This window comes from Zootermopsis nevadensis, unplaced genomic scaffold (assembly GCF_977971745.1).
Source record: "Zootermopsis nevadensis isolate Lab colony 2312 unplaced genomic scaffold, Znev_1.0 Znev_ptg000007l, whole genome shotgun sequence".
Taxonomy (NCBI): domain Eukaryota; kingdom Metazoa; phylum Arthropoda; class Insecta; order Blattodea; family Termopsidae; genus Zootermopsis; species Zootermopsis nevadensis.
Window position 1 is genome coordinate 5,605,119 of NW_028259139.1, and position 18,561 is coordinate 5,623,679.

Here is an 18,561-nt window from a genome sequence, read left to right on the forward strand (position 1 = left end):
AAACCACTTGGTGCCCCAGTCCACAGTTTGTCAGCTTTACTAGCGATTCCTTCAAATGGTTACAATCCATGGCTTGTTCTGTGCCCATCCCTCAGCGATCAGGCTGTTGTCACTCACCTTGGATAGCATGATCAGTGTCAAACGAGGGACTGAACTTGATAACGCCTTCTCTTACTTCTCTCCCAGGTCCTGGTCAACTTCTTCGTCAGTTCTTCTCCGACAGTCTCCACTGAGATTAGCGGTGTTCCCACATTACCAACACACCGGTAGCCCATTCGCGTGGCATTCGGCTGGTTGCAGCCGTGGCTTCTCAAAGCTTTGCTTCTCTTCAGGCTCCCACTTATTCTTATTGAAGCAATAATTTATTCAAAGCGGCCAGCAAGACAAGTTTACTGTATTACAATTCTTACTAAAGCAGTAACTTTTGAAACAACTGCTCAACGTAGCTGTGCGTCAAGAGAAGATATGCTGAGCTTTCTTCTCCACAGTATTACCAAATCTTGATAAAATGACTACTCATTGCTGGTTTTCTGCGTCTCAAAATTCTTGCAGTATTGCGAACAGCAAAAATGACTACTATTCATTTTTGACTTGTAATGATCTGAGCTGAATGTAGGTGAAGTGCCGACTTTCTGCCATGGGGACACTTTGTATTTTACTTTTGTAATCGTTTACAGAGGCACAGCAGAGGCTTTCGTGAGAAGCTAACATCTTTTCAAATACTGTTAAATATCCTGAATTTTATGGAATCCAACATTTAATTATTGTGTTCACAAGAGTGGCCACTGGCTCATATCCAGTCCATGTTCTCCCACCGTTTCTTTAAGATCAATCTCAATATTACCCCCCTGAAGTATTAAAGTTCATCTAAACCATTTTCCTGTCAGTTAATGCCGAACAATTTATTGCTGTGACACGCAAAACCGTATACAAATGCAGATCACTAGCCGATCGGTTGCTAGTTTCTTAAATTAATGTGGATGTACCGATTGCATTTCTGTCCCAGTCAACTTTTATCTGGAAATTATAGTTATTTAGTCCCTTATTCGTCTCAACTTTCCACCAAATGAACACATTTTTAAACAAGTGAACGTCCTTAGTTTTCAGAGGAAGTGATGTGGTTATGAACTGAAATAATCTTCTCGCATTTTTATTAAATTTCTTTATCGATTGATAACACTGATCCCTTCAGACTTACGGTACTTATTAATAACAAAAATTACATCTTAGAACATCTATGAGTGTTATTTCACAGAATTACAAACTGAGATTATTAATTTACTAAAGCACGCTGGGTTTATTTTGTGCTTCATTTATCGAAGTTCCTGTTGCATTACCTTAGCAATATGAAAGGCAATAATGACTTCATCAAACACATGGAGGAATACAAAAAACTGCTCTTCTTTTCAGTAAAAATGGAATTATTACTCATAATTACATACCAATCGGTTTCCATCTTTGGATAAAGGACAGACTTAATGTCTTCACTTTACAACAGACAGTAACAACATCTGAGACGCATTTATAGTTCTGGTGCAGTTTTTCACCAGTATGGCACAATAATGCGTAAGTATAAATAATAACTAATTAATCTTAATTTCTGACTCTGGGGAAATACACAAAATGGCAAAGCTGTCTTTGTGCTTAATTAAGCGCCAAACCACAAAGATGTATGGGGGAGTAGGGATACATCTGGCGCTATTTAATTCTGATTACGCGCACTGTAACAGGCTCCGCTATCACATTAATAGGTCAACAATCTCTAACCTGTGACAGTGTCACTCATAAAGAATCAAAAACTGAAACTACGCCGACTCACACGCAGGTTTTAAGCCGTATCAAATGTAAGACCGCACGGCCTTTTGAATTCTTGTCCACGTTCATGCAGCCATTTGTTGGAAACTGCAATACAGGAAGGCAGAATGAAATATAATAAAATACATGTGTATGAAAAGGTCAACAATAAATAACCATAGGTTATAATGTCAAGGATTATAAAAGAGAAATAATATTCACATTAGCAATACCATCGACATTGGCCACTGGCCACTCGCTCTACTCCTCTCTTTGGACAATGGCCGATATTCAATTAAATATTGTCATGGACCTTTAGGGAACCAATAAATTAATTGATAAAAAGCTTTGAACTACTTACCCCATTTGGAACCGGTAAGTACAGGACAGGCAGCGTGTCGGGTGTCCATGTCCCCCTCTCCACTACGATGGAGATTGTACCAGAATGCCGCCGCACCCTTCTCAGGTCTCAGCGCAACATTAATCTGTGGAAACACTGTGGCACCTCCTTGAGAGACGTCACTCATCTGCGGAGATGCCGAGAATAATTCAGTACATAACTTTTTCAGGAAACACAATAACGACATTTTAAAACAGCGTAACATTACCACGGAGCTGCTGAACATATGTACGCAGGTACCAATGTTTCAGAGCAACATACTTTTCCATCTTCAGGGCTGAAGTAAGACAGTCTGAGTATTTTTTTTCTTTTATCAAGAAAAGCTTACAAATTTTTAAAAATTTACATTCTGTGACAGCACATCATCTCATTAAAGAGATATACTCTATGGATAAAATCCATAAATGTCCATGTTTAATATTTAATATGGATTTGTACTGTATCTCAGCTGCACTTCCTCTATGTGACCCTTATCCATCTACTAATAACAATTACAGGGAAAATACTTACATAAAATAAAAATGTGGCTATTCTGTTACCAGTTCCTAGACTCTTAAATGCATTACTTTCTTCTTTCTGTAAGTAAAAACAAAAGTCTGAAGATTTAACAAATTAAAAATTAGTGAATTAATCTCTGTAATACAGAGAAGAGGATGCACAACAGATGGGGATTAATTATTCACTCCTTATTCATTAATTATTAATGTAAACAGGCATATATTATAGTATTATTTATTAATTATGAAGATTTAACTGTATTTTATATTTTATTGTACTTACCCGCTCCACAAACTTATCACAATATATTTACATCATCAAAGAATGTAAAAACCCTACCGTAAAAAGATATTTCAAAAATATGCTGCACCCACCCTCGCAAAGTCAAAGTGAGGTTCGTAGTGGCCCCCAATACCATAGTTGACAACCTGCAGCTCTTCGGCAGTATTTACTGTCAGGCCCGTGATATCTTCCACGCGTCTGTTCACGGCAGCTACGTGAGGGTGATAGTCATCCCTCAGCCAGGCTGACTTACTAATGCGGTAGTTCGCAGTTTCCAGTTCCCCAGTCTTGGAGTTCTGTACCGTGGCACGCTTAAACTACAGAAAGCAAAAACAGCGCTGAAATGTCACGTGCCTTCATCAGCAAACGCGATGTTCACCGGTGTTATTCACAAAGCTTGATTAGTGTTCCAGAACTGTTATGCAATGCATATATTTCCTAACTTGTTTTAACCTAGGCCAGTCTCTTAGGTTCTGATAACACATCGAACTACAAAAGAAAATTTCGGGCATAATGCATAATCTCTCTATCATAAGAGTTTAAAAGCTGTAACAAAACAGAAGAGTCATATAAAAATTGACGCAGATTAGTAGACGCATAACGTTAAGCAGATACCGAGGAAAACATTATCGCTGAGTAACAACGTGCTGAATGTTAAACACAACAGTGCACTCAGGCTACTTGACACGCTAGATTAGTGACTGGCCTTTACTTTGTTCACAACATCAATAACAAAATAACAAAGACAATTAGCAACATACCCTAGGCATTGCCAACTTTTTAATAGTTTCAATTTCATCATCGTAAATTACGTCGTGGTAGATTAAGATCAATGGTTTAAGGTAAGCCTCCTCTTCTTTCACTCGTGCAAGTCGGAGAAACGCGTTACCATTGCTGGTATATCGGCACTTCAGTTTTGACGATATAGAAGCTGGCATGATGTGCTCAAGGCGACAATGCATCTCATAGACATCTCGTTCAGGAAGATGCTGTTTATTCTCTGCCACGGGAATCTGTCAAACGTAACAGAAAACTCACAGGACAATATATTTAACAACTGGATGAAGCTAACTTCCTAAGTATAATATTAAAGTTGTTACTTCCCTTCAGACATGTAGTCCTGCAAATAAAAGGATGGGGTATCCTGGCACACAGCAGTTAATTATAACTTCATTACAATTTTAAATGAAGAACTGAATGATAAATATCTTAATGCACACAGCCTACTTAAGGTGGCTAACATTTGTGCCTCAAACAGAAAGGTTAGAAATTAAACAAGCTGCAAGTTATTGCATTTTGACAACCCTCAATAATTTCGTCTATGTATGGAGCAAACCCTGAAAGAAGAATTCTCTGTGAGTTGATCAACAGCAACCTCAACTTTAGAAAAAACAGGATCAGATGCTCTCGAATTCATCATCATGGAGAGGACTAAAATGCATTTAAGTCTTGTAAAATAACCTAATTCAGACTTGGCACAGAATTTCTGCAGGTGAACTCACTTGGTCACTTTGAACAGCTGCTGTTCCGTCATCTCCTCTCTTCTGCTCCTTCGATGCCTTCTCAATATCTTGCAGATAATATACTTTGTTGCCAAGAGCTCGCTGGTGACTTGGAACTATGTCCAGTAATTCATTTGTCAATTTCAAAGCTCGATGGACATTCCCTGAAAATGTATTCGAATCTCACAAATCTGAAGCATGAACACAATACGATTTGGACTATAAAACGAAGAGATGGAAACTCATAGATACTGTGTTTAATATAAAGACTGGCGTGATGATGATGATTTAGTAACAATATCCATGTAAACAATTTCAGCTACCTTCCTTATAAGTTGAGAAAGCCAAATATTCAAGGATATCAGATTTTGTTGTTGTTTTATTGTTCTCGTCTTCATAGCGTTGTAACGCCTCAGTCATCCACAGTACGGTATGATAGTAATCACCGTTGTTGTAAGACTGACGGCCAAGCTCGAAGCAATCCCCAGCTGCAAAGAAAAATTCAATGTTGAGCATCTACTTCGTGATCATTTATTCCTCTGTGTTCAAAGGATTTTTGTGGTGTTCATTATGTATGACATTAGGGTAAGACGTCTGCTGAAACTCCTACAGGGAATAATTCTTGACATGTCCAAATATTTTATCACAATTTGTGTTTTGCATGTGTACCATTAGTTGGCAGTTTAATATTTTTAATTACAATTGATCTGAAGTTGTGAATAATAAATAACAATTTAATGTATGGGAATAGGAGATTTAAAGACCCATACTTCATCGCTGCCAGTCGGGCTTTGACATGCTATGTGATGCGTGGCGAACTGATCCACGTGTAAGCCATTACATACAGCAAATAAGGTTAATAAGTTGGTAGTACAATTTTATCCAAAGCAGTTGGAATGTATTTACCAAAATTACTTTTGCAGTAGAATTTTGCTTGTAGAAACTGGATAATAGAAAAGAATTTCTGAGTAAAGTAGATTTCCAAAACCTAACCTAACTCCAAAATAGGTAATTTTACAGCTGGAGTCATAATAGATTTTACTTCACATGTAAATTACAACCTAACAGGCGTAAACATAAAGTGCCTGTTCAATTTCATTAGAAAATGAGAAAGTGATGCTTCACCTGACAGCTCCGTGCTGTACTGAATGCCATTCAATTCCCCTCTTGCAACAGAAGCAGTGTCCAACTTGTACGTGTCCTGCAGTCTGGTAAGTGCCACGGCTGCTCCGTTTAAATCCTCATCTGATGGGAATTTGAGTACATCTCGGAATTTTGTGATGTTCTGTATAAAAACTGAAGAAAGTAACAAATTATAAGAAATGCGGTGACATTACTGATGCGATGGGTAGAACGTATACAAAAATTGGCCATAGGCCAATTACACCATATTTTCCTTTTCCCATATTGACATATTGATCTGGCGCGAGGTCAGCGATTGTTCCGACACTATCATCGGTTCGAAACCTGCTCAATGCATGGACGTTTGTCCGCATTTCTCTGAGTTGTGCTGTTATGTGCAGGAAGAGGCCTTGAAATACAATGACCACTCATCCAAGGAGTCGTAGCAAATGTCTCAATAGGTTAAGAATCCTCCCATATGTGAAATGGCCAAGATCCTTGAAAGATTGTAGAGCCACAGAGTAAGAAAGTGGATGACAGATGTGGGATGTGACCTTCTGTTATGATGATGATGATATAAATAATAAAATAATAAATATTAAGCAATATGTTATGGAATGGAAACCTTCTGTTTTATACAAAGAAGACTCAAATGAGACTTACTGGCACTTTGTACATGGAAACTAAAATTGTGTTTTAACAAAGAGAGCTATAAATAGAACAAAATCTACTGAAATGAAAGCGTCACTGTTCAAACATGGCAATCTCACAAACAGTACCTTTGTTTACATCACAGAATTGTATGCAATGCTCATTTCAAATATGACTGTGTGTCGTATAATACCTTTGCCAACATCATCTACCATCTGCGTCTCCACTTCCTTCCAGTCAGTAGTGAGACGTTTTACCAACAAGTATGCATTAATGGGATTTGACAAATAGCTTTGAACATCTTCACTGGCTTCCTCGTGTTCTCTTGCATAATCTGCGGCGTGCCTGTTGTAACAAAGCATCGAAGAAACTGTGGTGAAACGTTTATCATAGCAACTCGTCTCAGGGAACAGCTAGGAAGAAATATTTCTTCACAAAACTTTTAAATCTAAAGACAATCACACGAAAAGAAAAGTCGTACAGTTAAAACAATCTCAGAAACACTTTTTTTATTAAAATTTGAAACAAGTTTCTTCATAACCAAAACTGAAAATGTACTAACCTTCTTAACATCTGTAACTTTTCTTCCTCTGCCTGAATATAACCATTCAGAGTCCTTATAAGAAGAGCTTCGGTTTCCAGCAATTCCTCCATGTCTGCTAGACACGTATACAGTTCAGTCTGAACCCCTGTAATCATCCATGAGGACAGAATGAAGCTTGCAGCCCACGCCAACTTTTGAAGGATTGAAATGGCCATTGCTGTTCTCAAGTTACCACTCTCTTCCAGTTACTACACCTGAAAGGTGATTAATGACTGAATCTCAGATTTACATCTTGTGGCACAGGAGAAAGGCGTTTTTGCGTGTCACATGTGGAGGGAGGAACAGAGAATGGGATATACAAAATCGAATGCAAGGCCTTCAATAAGATGGGCCAAAAAGCAGAAACTATTACTGACAAAAGAAGACCTATACAAATAATTAACTTTTTTTGTCAATTAGAATTAATATAAGCAGTAATAATTTTCAAATTTATCACAGTATCATGGATTTAAATGAAGGGAGGTGGGATAAAATTGTATGAACAAGAAATCGACACTTTAAAACATTAAGCACTGTTGTCATAAATTATATACGTGACCATTTTGAAACATTTTCCTAATTAAACATAATCAGGCAAAAACACTGTCGTATATGACATTTGACATTATGAGGAAATAAAGGTTAAACCTTTCAGATATTCATAAAAATGTCATTTTAGTATTTTATCACAAAAAATGCATTTCTTATTATACAATTGTTCGATCTAATGATGAGAAACATCACGTAAATTCTAGAGCCAAAGGGAGACCACGTTACTTGAAGTTCTTGTTACAACATCTTACAAGGAATTAAACATGTTTATGTGTGTCTGTGCTGATCTATATTTGTATGTGGTTCACCAGTCTTCAACAATGAGGCGAAACCTTGCTATGTATATCTCACCCGAGGTTATGTGGAGGGAAATGGAACTAGCAACAGACAGTGACAGCGCTCTAACGTAGAACATCGATTTTTGCGACAGTAGTCTTCTATGAATAAGTCGACTGGGTCAATCGCATAAATTTTGATCGGCCGGCAAGCACTTCATATTAAAGAGAGCGCCATTAATTGAAATCGGTCTAAATTACGTAAGACTATTGAAATAGCATTTTTCGAAAACGGATTAACTAAGAATACCTGTATTATAACCACACGGCGTGACAATGCAAGGGGCCATAATCGATTATCGAAACTCGCAATGTGAAAATTGCATGCAGATTCTATATATCGATGCAGATTGTGATCCATGTCAGAGAGGAATAGAGACTGCGCATCGGTAGCGACCTTCTTCGATATTTGTGTGCGCGCGCGCGCCATAGCAGCGGCAGCTAGCGTGTCAGTAATGAAGTAACGCATCAGCTGTTTTCTATATTCAAGACTTTGGGGTGGAGGGCGTTAAGCACAATGATACACATGTTCTCAGTAAGAGAAGCAGTTTCTAGCTCTTGTGTCTGTGTTAAATCTATCATTCCACATCACTGGTGAGAAAAAAACAATTTCCTGGTGCATGTTTCATTAATTTCACTTTCACAGAGAACTTCACATGACAAAGTGTGCAAAATTATTGCGTCTATTGCTTAGCCTTTCTTGCGAAATGCGTAATGATTAAATTAACATCATGGGATGTTCAGTTTGCCATTAACCGCATCCTATGGCTCTAATTTTTACGTATTAATGTTAACTTTCCCGCGGAACTGAGTGAGAAATTAACACCAGGTAAAATGGCGAAGAATACGGAAGCGAAGGTTCAAAAACATTTCACAAGAGCACGCCACTGGGTTAAAATTGCACTCCAATCCAACGGTATAACATTAGATATAAAGAACTCCATGAAACTCATCCGTCATATGACCTAAAAGGGGAAAGTGACAGGACAGAAAAACTGCACAATGAGGACCTACTTTTCGCCGAATATCATCAGCGTAATCAAATCACGGATACGATTGGCGGGGAATGTGGAATTAATGACGCAGATGGAAAAAAAATGCGTACAAAACAGTTGTTGGAAATCCCGAAGCGAAAAGATCACTCAGATAACCTAAATGTAGATGGGAGGATAATATTAAAGTGTGTTCGAGAAATAGGTTTGGGGTTGTGAATTAAATTAAGCTGAATCAGGACAGGGACCGGTGGCGGGCTCTTGTGGACACGGTGACGAACCTTCGGGTTGCATAAAATACGCGTATTTTTTTTTTACTAGAAGGTTCAGATACACGGAGTTCGTTAAGTGGCATTAATTTAAGCAGTTCCTTTGTTTCGGCTACAAATTATCTTTGTTTTGTCAAGTATAGTAGTAAACACCCCCCCCCCCCCCCACAACTGGAATAACATTTTATCTGTCTATCGCATGAGTCAGTACGTATTAATTAATATTCCTGACAATTTCGCCAGCAGTGACTGACGCCATCACATAACAAAACAATGCATCGTTAAGCAGATGAGGGCCTGTATTATGGAAGATAAAAAGCTTTGGTTTAAGGTTTATGACATTTAACTCAAAACTTAAGCATCCTTACAGAAAACTTAATTGGAAACTAAGAAGGAAAGTGAAAGCACATATATCGTAACATTAGGATATGACGAATAAAGTAGCATTTGTCAGAGTAGCATATGTATATAATTATAGAGATTTATCGTAAAGCAAACATACGAGGACTTCCTGCTTGAGTTAACATTCATAAATTAGAGGTCGGGCCGACTACTTACTGACCCTTACCCCACTTAAACTTAAACTCACGAATCCTACAATTTGATATTTACATTTTGTATTGTTTTAAGAACGTGACTTACCCTCATCGCGATGTATATTATTCACGTCGGGAGCGTCCGTAATTTTATGCACTTTCACGAGAAACGCAAACAGAAACGAATTATGGTACTTGAATAAGCGACTGTAATCGTGACTCTCGGCTGCCAACAGGTTTGTGAACTATGGCGTCGTGATTTAAAAGGTCCCTGGCACCGCGTGACGTAGCAATCTCCAGCTCGGGCAGCAAAACGTAACGCCGTTTCCAGCTTATAATTTGAAGCCGAAACGCTGTCTCAAACCCGCAACGAGAATGGCTGTTTAAAGACGCACAGCCATTCGAAGTACAACCAAATCTTCGTCACTCTGACCGAAATACCCAGGGGGGCATAGCCCGGAGCCGAAATATACTATGCAATTCAAAAACATTCGCGACATACGAACTAGGACATCGAGCTACAAATTTTCGCCGCTGTGAAATAATGTTTATTGAACGGACACTACGTGCGTTCTTATCTGGTATCACCCCCCACCTTCTGACCTCATTGACGTTTAATTCTAAGGGACGTCGAACGCAGTTTCGGTTTCGTGAAATTTTGTATGAAGATTTCCTTAAAAATTCTGCACAAAACAAATCTCTTTCCCAACGACGTGTGAGAGAGCCCTGACCAATCGTCACATTATCTATATTTAGGCCCTGTCTGTACTTATTTAACGACGCTGTCAGCAGCTGAGACTACATGCCGTCGAACGATGGATGTTAAACAGTGAACCGAAAGAGACAGGAATACGGCTCGTTCAGTGTTACAGCGAGCTTGGTATATGATTCCCGCAGACACACTGCACATTCCTGCAAGAAACAGGATGACATGTGGATGGATGTAGGCACGATACAACACTGAACGTCTTGCACACACAGCTTACTTCACGTTAACAGACCCACTCACTTCTCAAGTCAAACTGGCAATTAATTTCTGAAAACTCCGTTCCAACAGCGGTCATAAACACATCGCACAACCTCGTCACGCAATATTCCGTCATAAAACAAGCAAATAATCAATTAAATACACGTATAATGCACATACCACGACCACATCATGCGACAATTAATTTGCCACACATACACGTAAAAATGCTCACAAATGCCTGCCTTTCATCACTGGTTCGTTCCCATGACCCGTCAGACGAGAAGCGGGTGTTATTTTCGTGGTTTTTCTTAGTCGTTTCGGGCGAATGTTGCAATGGCAGCTTGACACAGGCCACAACTCTTTAAATTTCAAAATGCACAATCATCATCTGATCTAATTCCATGATACATAACGTTACAGTTAACACAGAGTTAAAAAGAACCAAAAAATTATTACATTAAATAGAAAAATGTGCGTACTATAATCGTCACATGATAAACCTGTTGAGGGATATTCGTCCTTACAGGACAATGCTCATGACTACAATAATTGTCTTTCCCGTTGCCATGGGAACAATGTTAAGCGATTTTTGGCCTTACGGTGTGCAACGCTGACCACGAAACCGCTGTCTTCTACGTCTGGCCAACATTTATCATGAACCATAGATTTTCTCCAACGTGTGTACGTTTTTAGGGTTAATAACGCCATACGCGAAGTTTCTTTGGGGATAAACATGGACCGGGTCTCAGCGCCATGTTCAAATAAAAGGGCAATTGCCCGCGGGTCCCATTGGTTGTTGTTTTATTGTTACTTTTATTTGATGGCTGAGTCTAGGAGCTTTATTTAGAACAATGACAATCATAAGATAACGCAAACATCACATTACCAAGGCCTTTGAGTTCCCAAGCAAAGACAGTGACAAACTTCTGAAGCAGCAAACAGCCAATTAACTGCTTTCGCGTGTAGATTGACCACCACTGCAGGAAAAAAGTTGCTTGGGGGACACCAATTAATTAATCTAATGTGTTAACAATTATAACGTTTGGAATGGGGGGGGGTGAGACAGACGGAGGGGAATACCTCAAACACAAAATTAATAAAGCTCAAAGAAACAGATGAACACAGTTTTTTGAGACTTGAAAATGTCAGGAAGAGAAACTGAGACGGAGTCTTCCTCATGTGCTGTCCTGTGAAAGCAGAAATGTGACGTCATCCAATAGCTTTTACTGCTTGTCTTGATGACCACGATAAGACCATAGCGTTTTAGTGACTTACTTACTCTGTGCTTTCCGACGACGAACGTGACGTCAGACGATTTATGTTTCTAGTTTTAAAAGCATCAGATTCGAACCTTGTCTTGTAAAATACTGTCATACGAATTGTCTCGTTTGTGGTTCTTTTAACGACGCAACGAGGATAAATGAATGGCGAACTGTCGAGGATATGGAAAGAAGCAGTCGTGGCCTCATTTAAGATACAATCTCCAATCTTTCAGTGGAAAAAGCCGTTTCCCGGGTCGAGATATGAACTAGGTGCGACCCAAATATTAAACAGGAGTTCTGTTCGGTTATTTAACATTTGTCACACGTTCAGTCATTATCAAGTTCCTGAACACTTCTGTGGTATTCACTGAAGATACAGCCAACGGCATGAACCATCAAACCAAATTAAAATTTCTGTGCTGGCCTAAGCCGGCAAGCCACATATTTTGCGGCATTATAATATAATACTTGTATGAAATACTACAGAAGAAGTTAATTAGTAACTCGTCCTTTGGTGCCAAATACGTGTAATCAGAATCGCAGGCAACATTAAAGATTTACTTCTGGCTTAGGCGTGTGCAAATACGCGACTACCGCGGGGGTCAGACTTCGCCTTTTTTGAACCGACACAGAACCAGCCCAATTGAGTCAGCAACGCGACCCTGAGATGGCAACATCGCTGCTTGCAGTGGCACATCGCTCGCTGGACCGACATGCGAACAATCACGTCAGCCCCACTGACACCCACTTGAACCGAGAGCAATCTCACGGATACAGCACGACTCATTCGTCTGAGAGACGAGGACTTTGCTGCTGCAGCTGGAACATGGCGGCTGTGGCCACTGACAAACAATGGCGGAAGTCTCAACGGATGGCCTTACGAGAGGAACAGGAAGGGGGGGGGGGGGGGGTTGAAAAAACCGGAATAAATAGGGTCTCCAGATACCAAATATAACAAACTCTATGAATCATATCCTTATTAAAAAGCTAACAGTCGCTCAGCTGGTTAAGAAATACACTATCTGGTCCGTAAATTCTTAACCCGAACGTAATTACAAGAAGCCGCCAAAGTCCCCGCCCGAAGCCAGATGAGTCCAGTCAACATTCTTACGCCTATTTTTGTTGGGTATGTTTTAATATTATCCATCTCGTATTTGGTCTCCTCTCGTCAGGTTTTCCGACATAAATGCTCGTGCCCCAAGGAACCAACACATATTTCGATCAACTCAGATTCCTGGAAATGGACGTAAAAGAAACCAAAAGAAGCGTTGATGAAGGAGATGATGAAGTGGAGTCGACGGAACAGATGGAAGAAGAGCCAGATAAGAGAAGAAATTAATGCTCCAGCTGAGATACAAAGTATTAACACAAAACCTAAAAATGAATCACCAGAGCAAGAAAAGGTAATCGCAGTTCTGGAAGGAAAATTGTTAAAAGGATCAACCAAATGGCTGAAAGCAGACGATGAAGACACTTTGTCCATCCTTTCTTTAGCTCAAAAATAAAATTAAAAAATTTCCAGACGATATTAAACTGGACACCAAAAGTAATTTATAAAATGTTCTTAAAAGAGTACGGATCTTGATTTGCTTTTTTTCCGTCTTCCATCGCAAGCACACTTCTTGTCTATCCCTCGACCACCCACGTCAGCAAGACTGTAATTACGCCATGACAGATCTTCCAGCAAAGAAAGTCACATTTCAGTCAAACTTTCAACGTACGTAACCTTTTATTGAGCATTCCACGTGCATAACATCACCTCCAGTCACGAAATGATTCTCGACGTGTCGCCGCCCACTCCACGTAAAATACATTTTGTTACCTCAACGACAATGTTAGCTTTCCTTCTGCAGGAATACGTCTCCTCTCAAAAAAAGTTTACTCTGAAACGTCGGTCGATATCTACCAGACTACGCAGCGGAAAATCCCAGAAGACAACAATCTTCATTTAGCCAGTCATACGCCACTTTTTCATTCACAGGTTGTAACGAACAAAACGTACATGGCTTTGAACTTGACCTTAACGGATGTACAGATTGTTCCATTTAAAATGCAACCGTAACAACAGTATTGTACGCTCTGGTGACATCAAAAAACAGCGAAGCAACAAGGACCTCTGAAACGTCGGCAAACTTCTACCATAGTACAAGACAGCCGTCTAAATTTAATCTGTTGCACGTCAAATAGGGATTCCTCGGGGCAGGGACCAGGCCGACAAGACAATACCCTAGAACGCAGACCTGCGCATTTCAACCCACAAAGGATTCCAATGCCATGCGCGTCCCGTACTGCGCACTTCTGCAGTGAGATCACGGATATCCCATCAGTAAACAGCTGATTAGGGGCAATGTACCACAGCGTCACATTGGTATGTGATTCTGTTCAAGGAGCGAGTGTAACGCAGACCGTACACAAAGTGACCTCTGCCCTGCTCGACAAGTGAACATATCAGTTGGAAAACGAAAACACAAACGCCTCGTGACACACTAAAACAAACTTCTCTCACAATTGCTATTGGGAAGCTGAATCATTTCGATTTTAGGACTGTGGTCTGTCCCGTTGTTCATAATCATTCGGATTTGAGAGTTTATTAATTACATTAATGAGATGATAAAGTTGCGTCATATTGTGATAAATATATATTTGTTTAAATCTTGTCAGTCTAATCACAATAAAATTCCTATTAAATATTAAAATATTGCTATAATTAACATTTAAATATTTAAAATATATTAAACGATGTTCTCTATCGAAATGTTCGAACATTTCGATAGAGAACATCATTTAATATATTTTAAATATTTAAATGTTAATTATAGTAATATTTTAATATTTAATAGGAATTTTATTGTGATTAGACTGACAAGATTTAAACAAATATAATTATATTAAATTAAATTACCTTCCATTCGAATACCGGGCGTTCATCTTACATACCAGTCTTCCGCAATCCTTTTAAGGAAGGTATTTTATAACAATGGAACTGTTCTCAGCGTAGAGACGTTTACTCCGATAAGGAAAGGTAATTGTCACTTCAGAGATAATAACTTTCTAAGATGTCACAACAGAACGTGACTAATTTGTATGTCATGTTTACTTCAAATGCCAACCGTTTTATACCCCACTTATCCACGACTGCAGAATGCCTTGGAGTTAATACACACAATTGCACAGAGAACAATTAAAATGCAAATTAGCGCGCATTGGCCGACCACCCAGGCAATTCTAACATATTGACTCTAATAACACTGGAACCACATAAACATTCAAGTATTTACTTTTGTAATCCTCTCGAGTCACTTCTTTCTCCGTTTTGAGTCTGTCAGTGGCTGCAGGCTTGGGCAGAATATTATAGCAAGGATTACGACTTAAAATAACATCGGTTGAGTAAACATTGAAATTTGCCTCTGCATAAAGTTGGCGCGAATTATTCAGCAACTACAAAGGACTAAAAGGTACGACAGCATCGTGAAAGAACAAAGGGACGTGTTCAGAAATGATTCGCTGTTTTGCAAATTTCACCGGCGATAATCTTCGTTTGCTGCAGATGCAAATATGTTGTTTAAACATAACTTAAGATAACGACTTCATTTCGTCAAATATTCACCAATCCAATGGGACAATTTATGAAATACAAGTTAGATCAAACCGGGACAGACATTCTCTCATCTACTCCTAGGTCTCGAAAATGGGAACATCCTTTGAGGTTTTCCGACTAAAATTTTGCATGAATAATCTTTCCCATGCATGCTACATGTCTTGTACAAATCATCCTCCGATCATCGTAAGAATGTTTAAACGGTGGACACCGATCTCACATGAATTGTACAACCCCAAAACCAAAATTCTTTGAGACCCGCACAAATCTCGATGGCTCGCAGTATCAAAACAGCGGAAGCTCGCGTCTGTCTCTGCCCTGAGGGCATGGAGGTTAAGAGCCCCGTGTGCCGGTTTTTCTGCCCAACTCTCGTTGCGACATGTTTCCGGACAAAAGTAAACTTGGCCCCTCAATCGATTTCGCTAACTTTCGTAATGGAAATTTCTAATTGAGACATGTTTGTCTCGCTTGAATTTCTTTAATGCTAATATACGCCAGCGAGAGACCCACGGCTTCATTTTTAAACAAACATTTCCAATGCACATAACGAGAACAAAGGTTTGGGCCACGGAACCAAACCTGAACAAAGAAACGATTTCTTTTCATTGTTTTTTATACTGCCCGTAAGCGAAACGATTCAAAATTCACACAGGCGAAGTCAACATCTGGGTTACTGCCCAAAAACCAAGCCTTTGTATCTTCCTGATTGGTATTTATCTTAATGGAGAAAGTAATCTTGCCTTTCAAAACATATTTCCGGGACTAAAATTAAAAAGTCATCGGCCATAATTTATTTTTCCTTCACGCAGATAAATGAGTCCTTTAGCAGATGTCTGCCGGTATAACCGCTGTTTTAAAACCTTTTTAAGATAATAAAAGTAACAGAAGTTTAGCAAGGCGTATTATCCTCACGCAAGTTTACAAACGAAACAACTTTTTCCTTTACTCGGAGACTGGACACGTGCCACGTGTTGCCTGGTCAAGACAATGCACACCTCGAGGGCCAGTGACAGATGGTCATGGAAAAATGGCGTGATGATGATTAGCAGGGGAAAATCGAAGAACCTGTTGCCTTCGCCCAACACGAATCTCATTTGAAGCCATCAGGGATCGAACCTGGCTCACGCGGTGAGACTCAATCTCCATCGCCTGTGCTATGTTACAGCCGCCTTAAGATAAATTTGAATTCAATTATTTCACGTGTTGCCGTGAGTGAATCCCAACCGTAAACTTTCAGTACGATTGTCCTCCATTTTTATTTCGCATTTAGGTTAGGTTACGTCACGTACTTTGTGACACTGCATGCTTGTCGTTCGTCACCACTCTTATTAAAAAGCGAGCACTGATTACGTATATGTTGAGAATTCAGTGTTAAATTACAGTTCTGATGGAAATGAATGAAGTTCAGGATATAAACAATAAAAGACAGACTTCTGAGGACCCGTGGTATCACCCCGATTTAATTATATCTGTCATGTGCGTAAAATCGATATTTCCTTCTCTCCCCCCCCCAAAAAAAAACATCCCGAAGTTGGGTCGAAGTGGGGGGGGGGGGGCCGAAGAGTTCGCGCATGCGTATAGAACAGTTCAGAATTATATTGTTGTAGCGCAATTCATGTTTCCTCTGCCTCGCCTAGCATCTGAAAAGTGAACCATCTCTGCTTTATGCACTCTTAAGCAAATAGCACAGTGTCACACGAAACGGCTCTGACATCATCGTCCTATATGAGGTTCCAAGGTCCTTGAATATTTGTATTTCTTTTCCCGACGCCCTGTCGTCAATGCGTTTGAAGAGTTTAATTTAAAATGTCAGATTTTCACCCTCAAAGAACACACATTATTTGGCACTACTGAACAAATGTTTCCAAAGAAGCTGTGCTGAACACAAGAAATAACATTTTTTCTGTTGGTAACATTATTATTCAAACATAAAACTGAATGCATGGGAATAAAAGTTGCACGTCATTAAAGCCAAATCTAATTAGTGTAAGCAGCGAGAAAAAGTCCTTTTTTGAAAATAAAATTAAACTGGGAACCTGTAGAATGTCTGATAACTATTTGGCGTAACAGGCAGTGATTTTACGGTAATTCATGCAAATCATAATGGATAAGTTCCTTAAAGGCGCTACTATGGCAAGGATTATAATAATTTACGTATAACACAATCACAAACAGCGACCCTTAAAGCCGGAATATCCCCGAACATCGATACCGGAATCGACGTAACTGTGAACATGGATGTCGACTTTCTTTGACTTCAGAAGCACAAAACGTTTGAATACAATCAAATTTAAAAGAGTACTTGAAAATATTAGCATGATAATCTACAAATAAAACAGTTTTGATGTGCTGGAGAGAAAAAAAAATCCTCCGGGCCGGATTTGAACCAGCGACCTATGGATAACCACACGTCACAACCAACTACAGTCCACCGCTCTACCAACTGAGCTACCAGAGGTTGATGAGTAATGATCAATGCACATTTATATTCTCGTCTTTATAAAATATATCAAATTATTACCAAAATTTTTTTATCATTCACTGCGAACGAAATATTGTATTATGTTTCGTTTCCAGCCCTGCCCTTTCAAAATAAACACATGCATTTGAAGCAGAAAGCAATCATGAAGTATGAAAATAAACTGAAAGCAAGTCATTGTCACTTTGAAATTAAAAAAAACAAAACAATTATGTTTAGTACACCGAATAGATCACATATTTGACGTTTCAAACATTATGGGCAATGGTAGGAAAAAAAAGCTCCATAAATAACAACTGGAGGACATCAAATGTCCATATCACACTCTTTTTCATTAGAAAATGATTCTTAAATTGAGCATTTGTGACAAGATGCCAAAATAGTACGTACGTGAATTACGAACATACTTCAGTGGAGTCGAAGATTCAATAACCTACATCAAATACACGAAATAACAAATTAATAGTTCATCATAGTCATTAGTTTGCAAATAGTCGTGCCAGGAAACGCATGTATGCCATACTGTTACCGAAATTGTATAATGGTTACCTCAGAAAACTGATGAAATCAGAAAATCATCTCGGACCCAATTCAGCATCACAGAACTCGGTACACACATCTAACTCAGCTGTCTTCAAACGCACCATCCATTTGCGTCACCATGTTGGTAGACCTACACTGCATTCGAGGAGCGCTCCGCCCTGGCTGTGGCAACCGTATGAATCTGACATCTAGC

General features: G+C 39.2%; 1 protein-coding gene and 1 non-coding gene across 4 annotated transcripts; both read right to left on the reverse strand.

The window, feature by feature from the left end:
• Positions 1-1,134: 1,134 nt before the first annotated feature.
• PH4alphaEFB (prolyl 4-hydroxylase subunit alpha-1) lies at positions 1,135-18,524 on the reverse strand. 3 transcript variants are annotated; one of them, XM_022062732.2, is made up of 11 exons: positions 18,375-18,524; positions 6,812-7,047; positions 6,443-6,594; positions 5,602-5,772; positions 4,800-4,964; positions 4,477-4,640; positions 3,736-3,987; positions 3,067-3,291; positions 2,705-2,770; positions 2,156-2,321; positions 1,135-1,902 (listed from the first exon to the last, which is right to left on the reverse strand). In XM_022062732.2, exons 2-11 carry the CDS (start codon positions 7,006-7,008, stop codon positions 1,829-1,831), a joined length of 1,632 nt encoding a protein of 543 aa, XP_021918424.1. In that variant the 5' UTR covers positions 7,009-7,047; positions 18,375-18,524; the 3' UTR covers positions 1,135-1,828. The 3 variants fall into 3 exon arrangements, with proteins under 3 accessions (XP_021918424.1, XP_021918452.1, XP_021918442.1); XM_022062760.2 differs by lacking the exon at positions 18,375-18,524 and adding an exon at positions 7,970-7,989; XM_022062750.2 differs by lacking the exon at positions 18,375-18,524 and adding an exon at positions 7,736-7,754.
• On the reverse strand, positions 17,713-17,804 carry TRNAY-GUA (transfer RNA tyrosine (anticodon GUA)). The gene is given in 2 exon segments: positions 17,713-17,748; positions 17,768-17,804. It is a non-coding gene; the product is annotated as a tRNA-Tyr (tRNA).
• Positions 18,525-18,561: the final 37 nt, after the last annotated feature.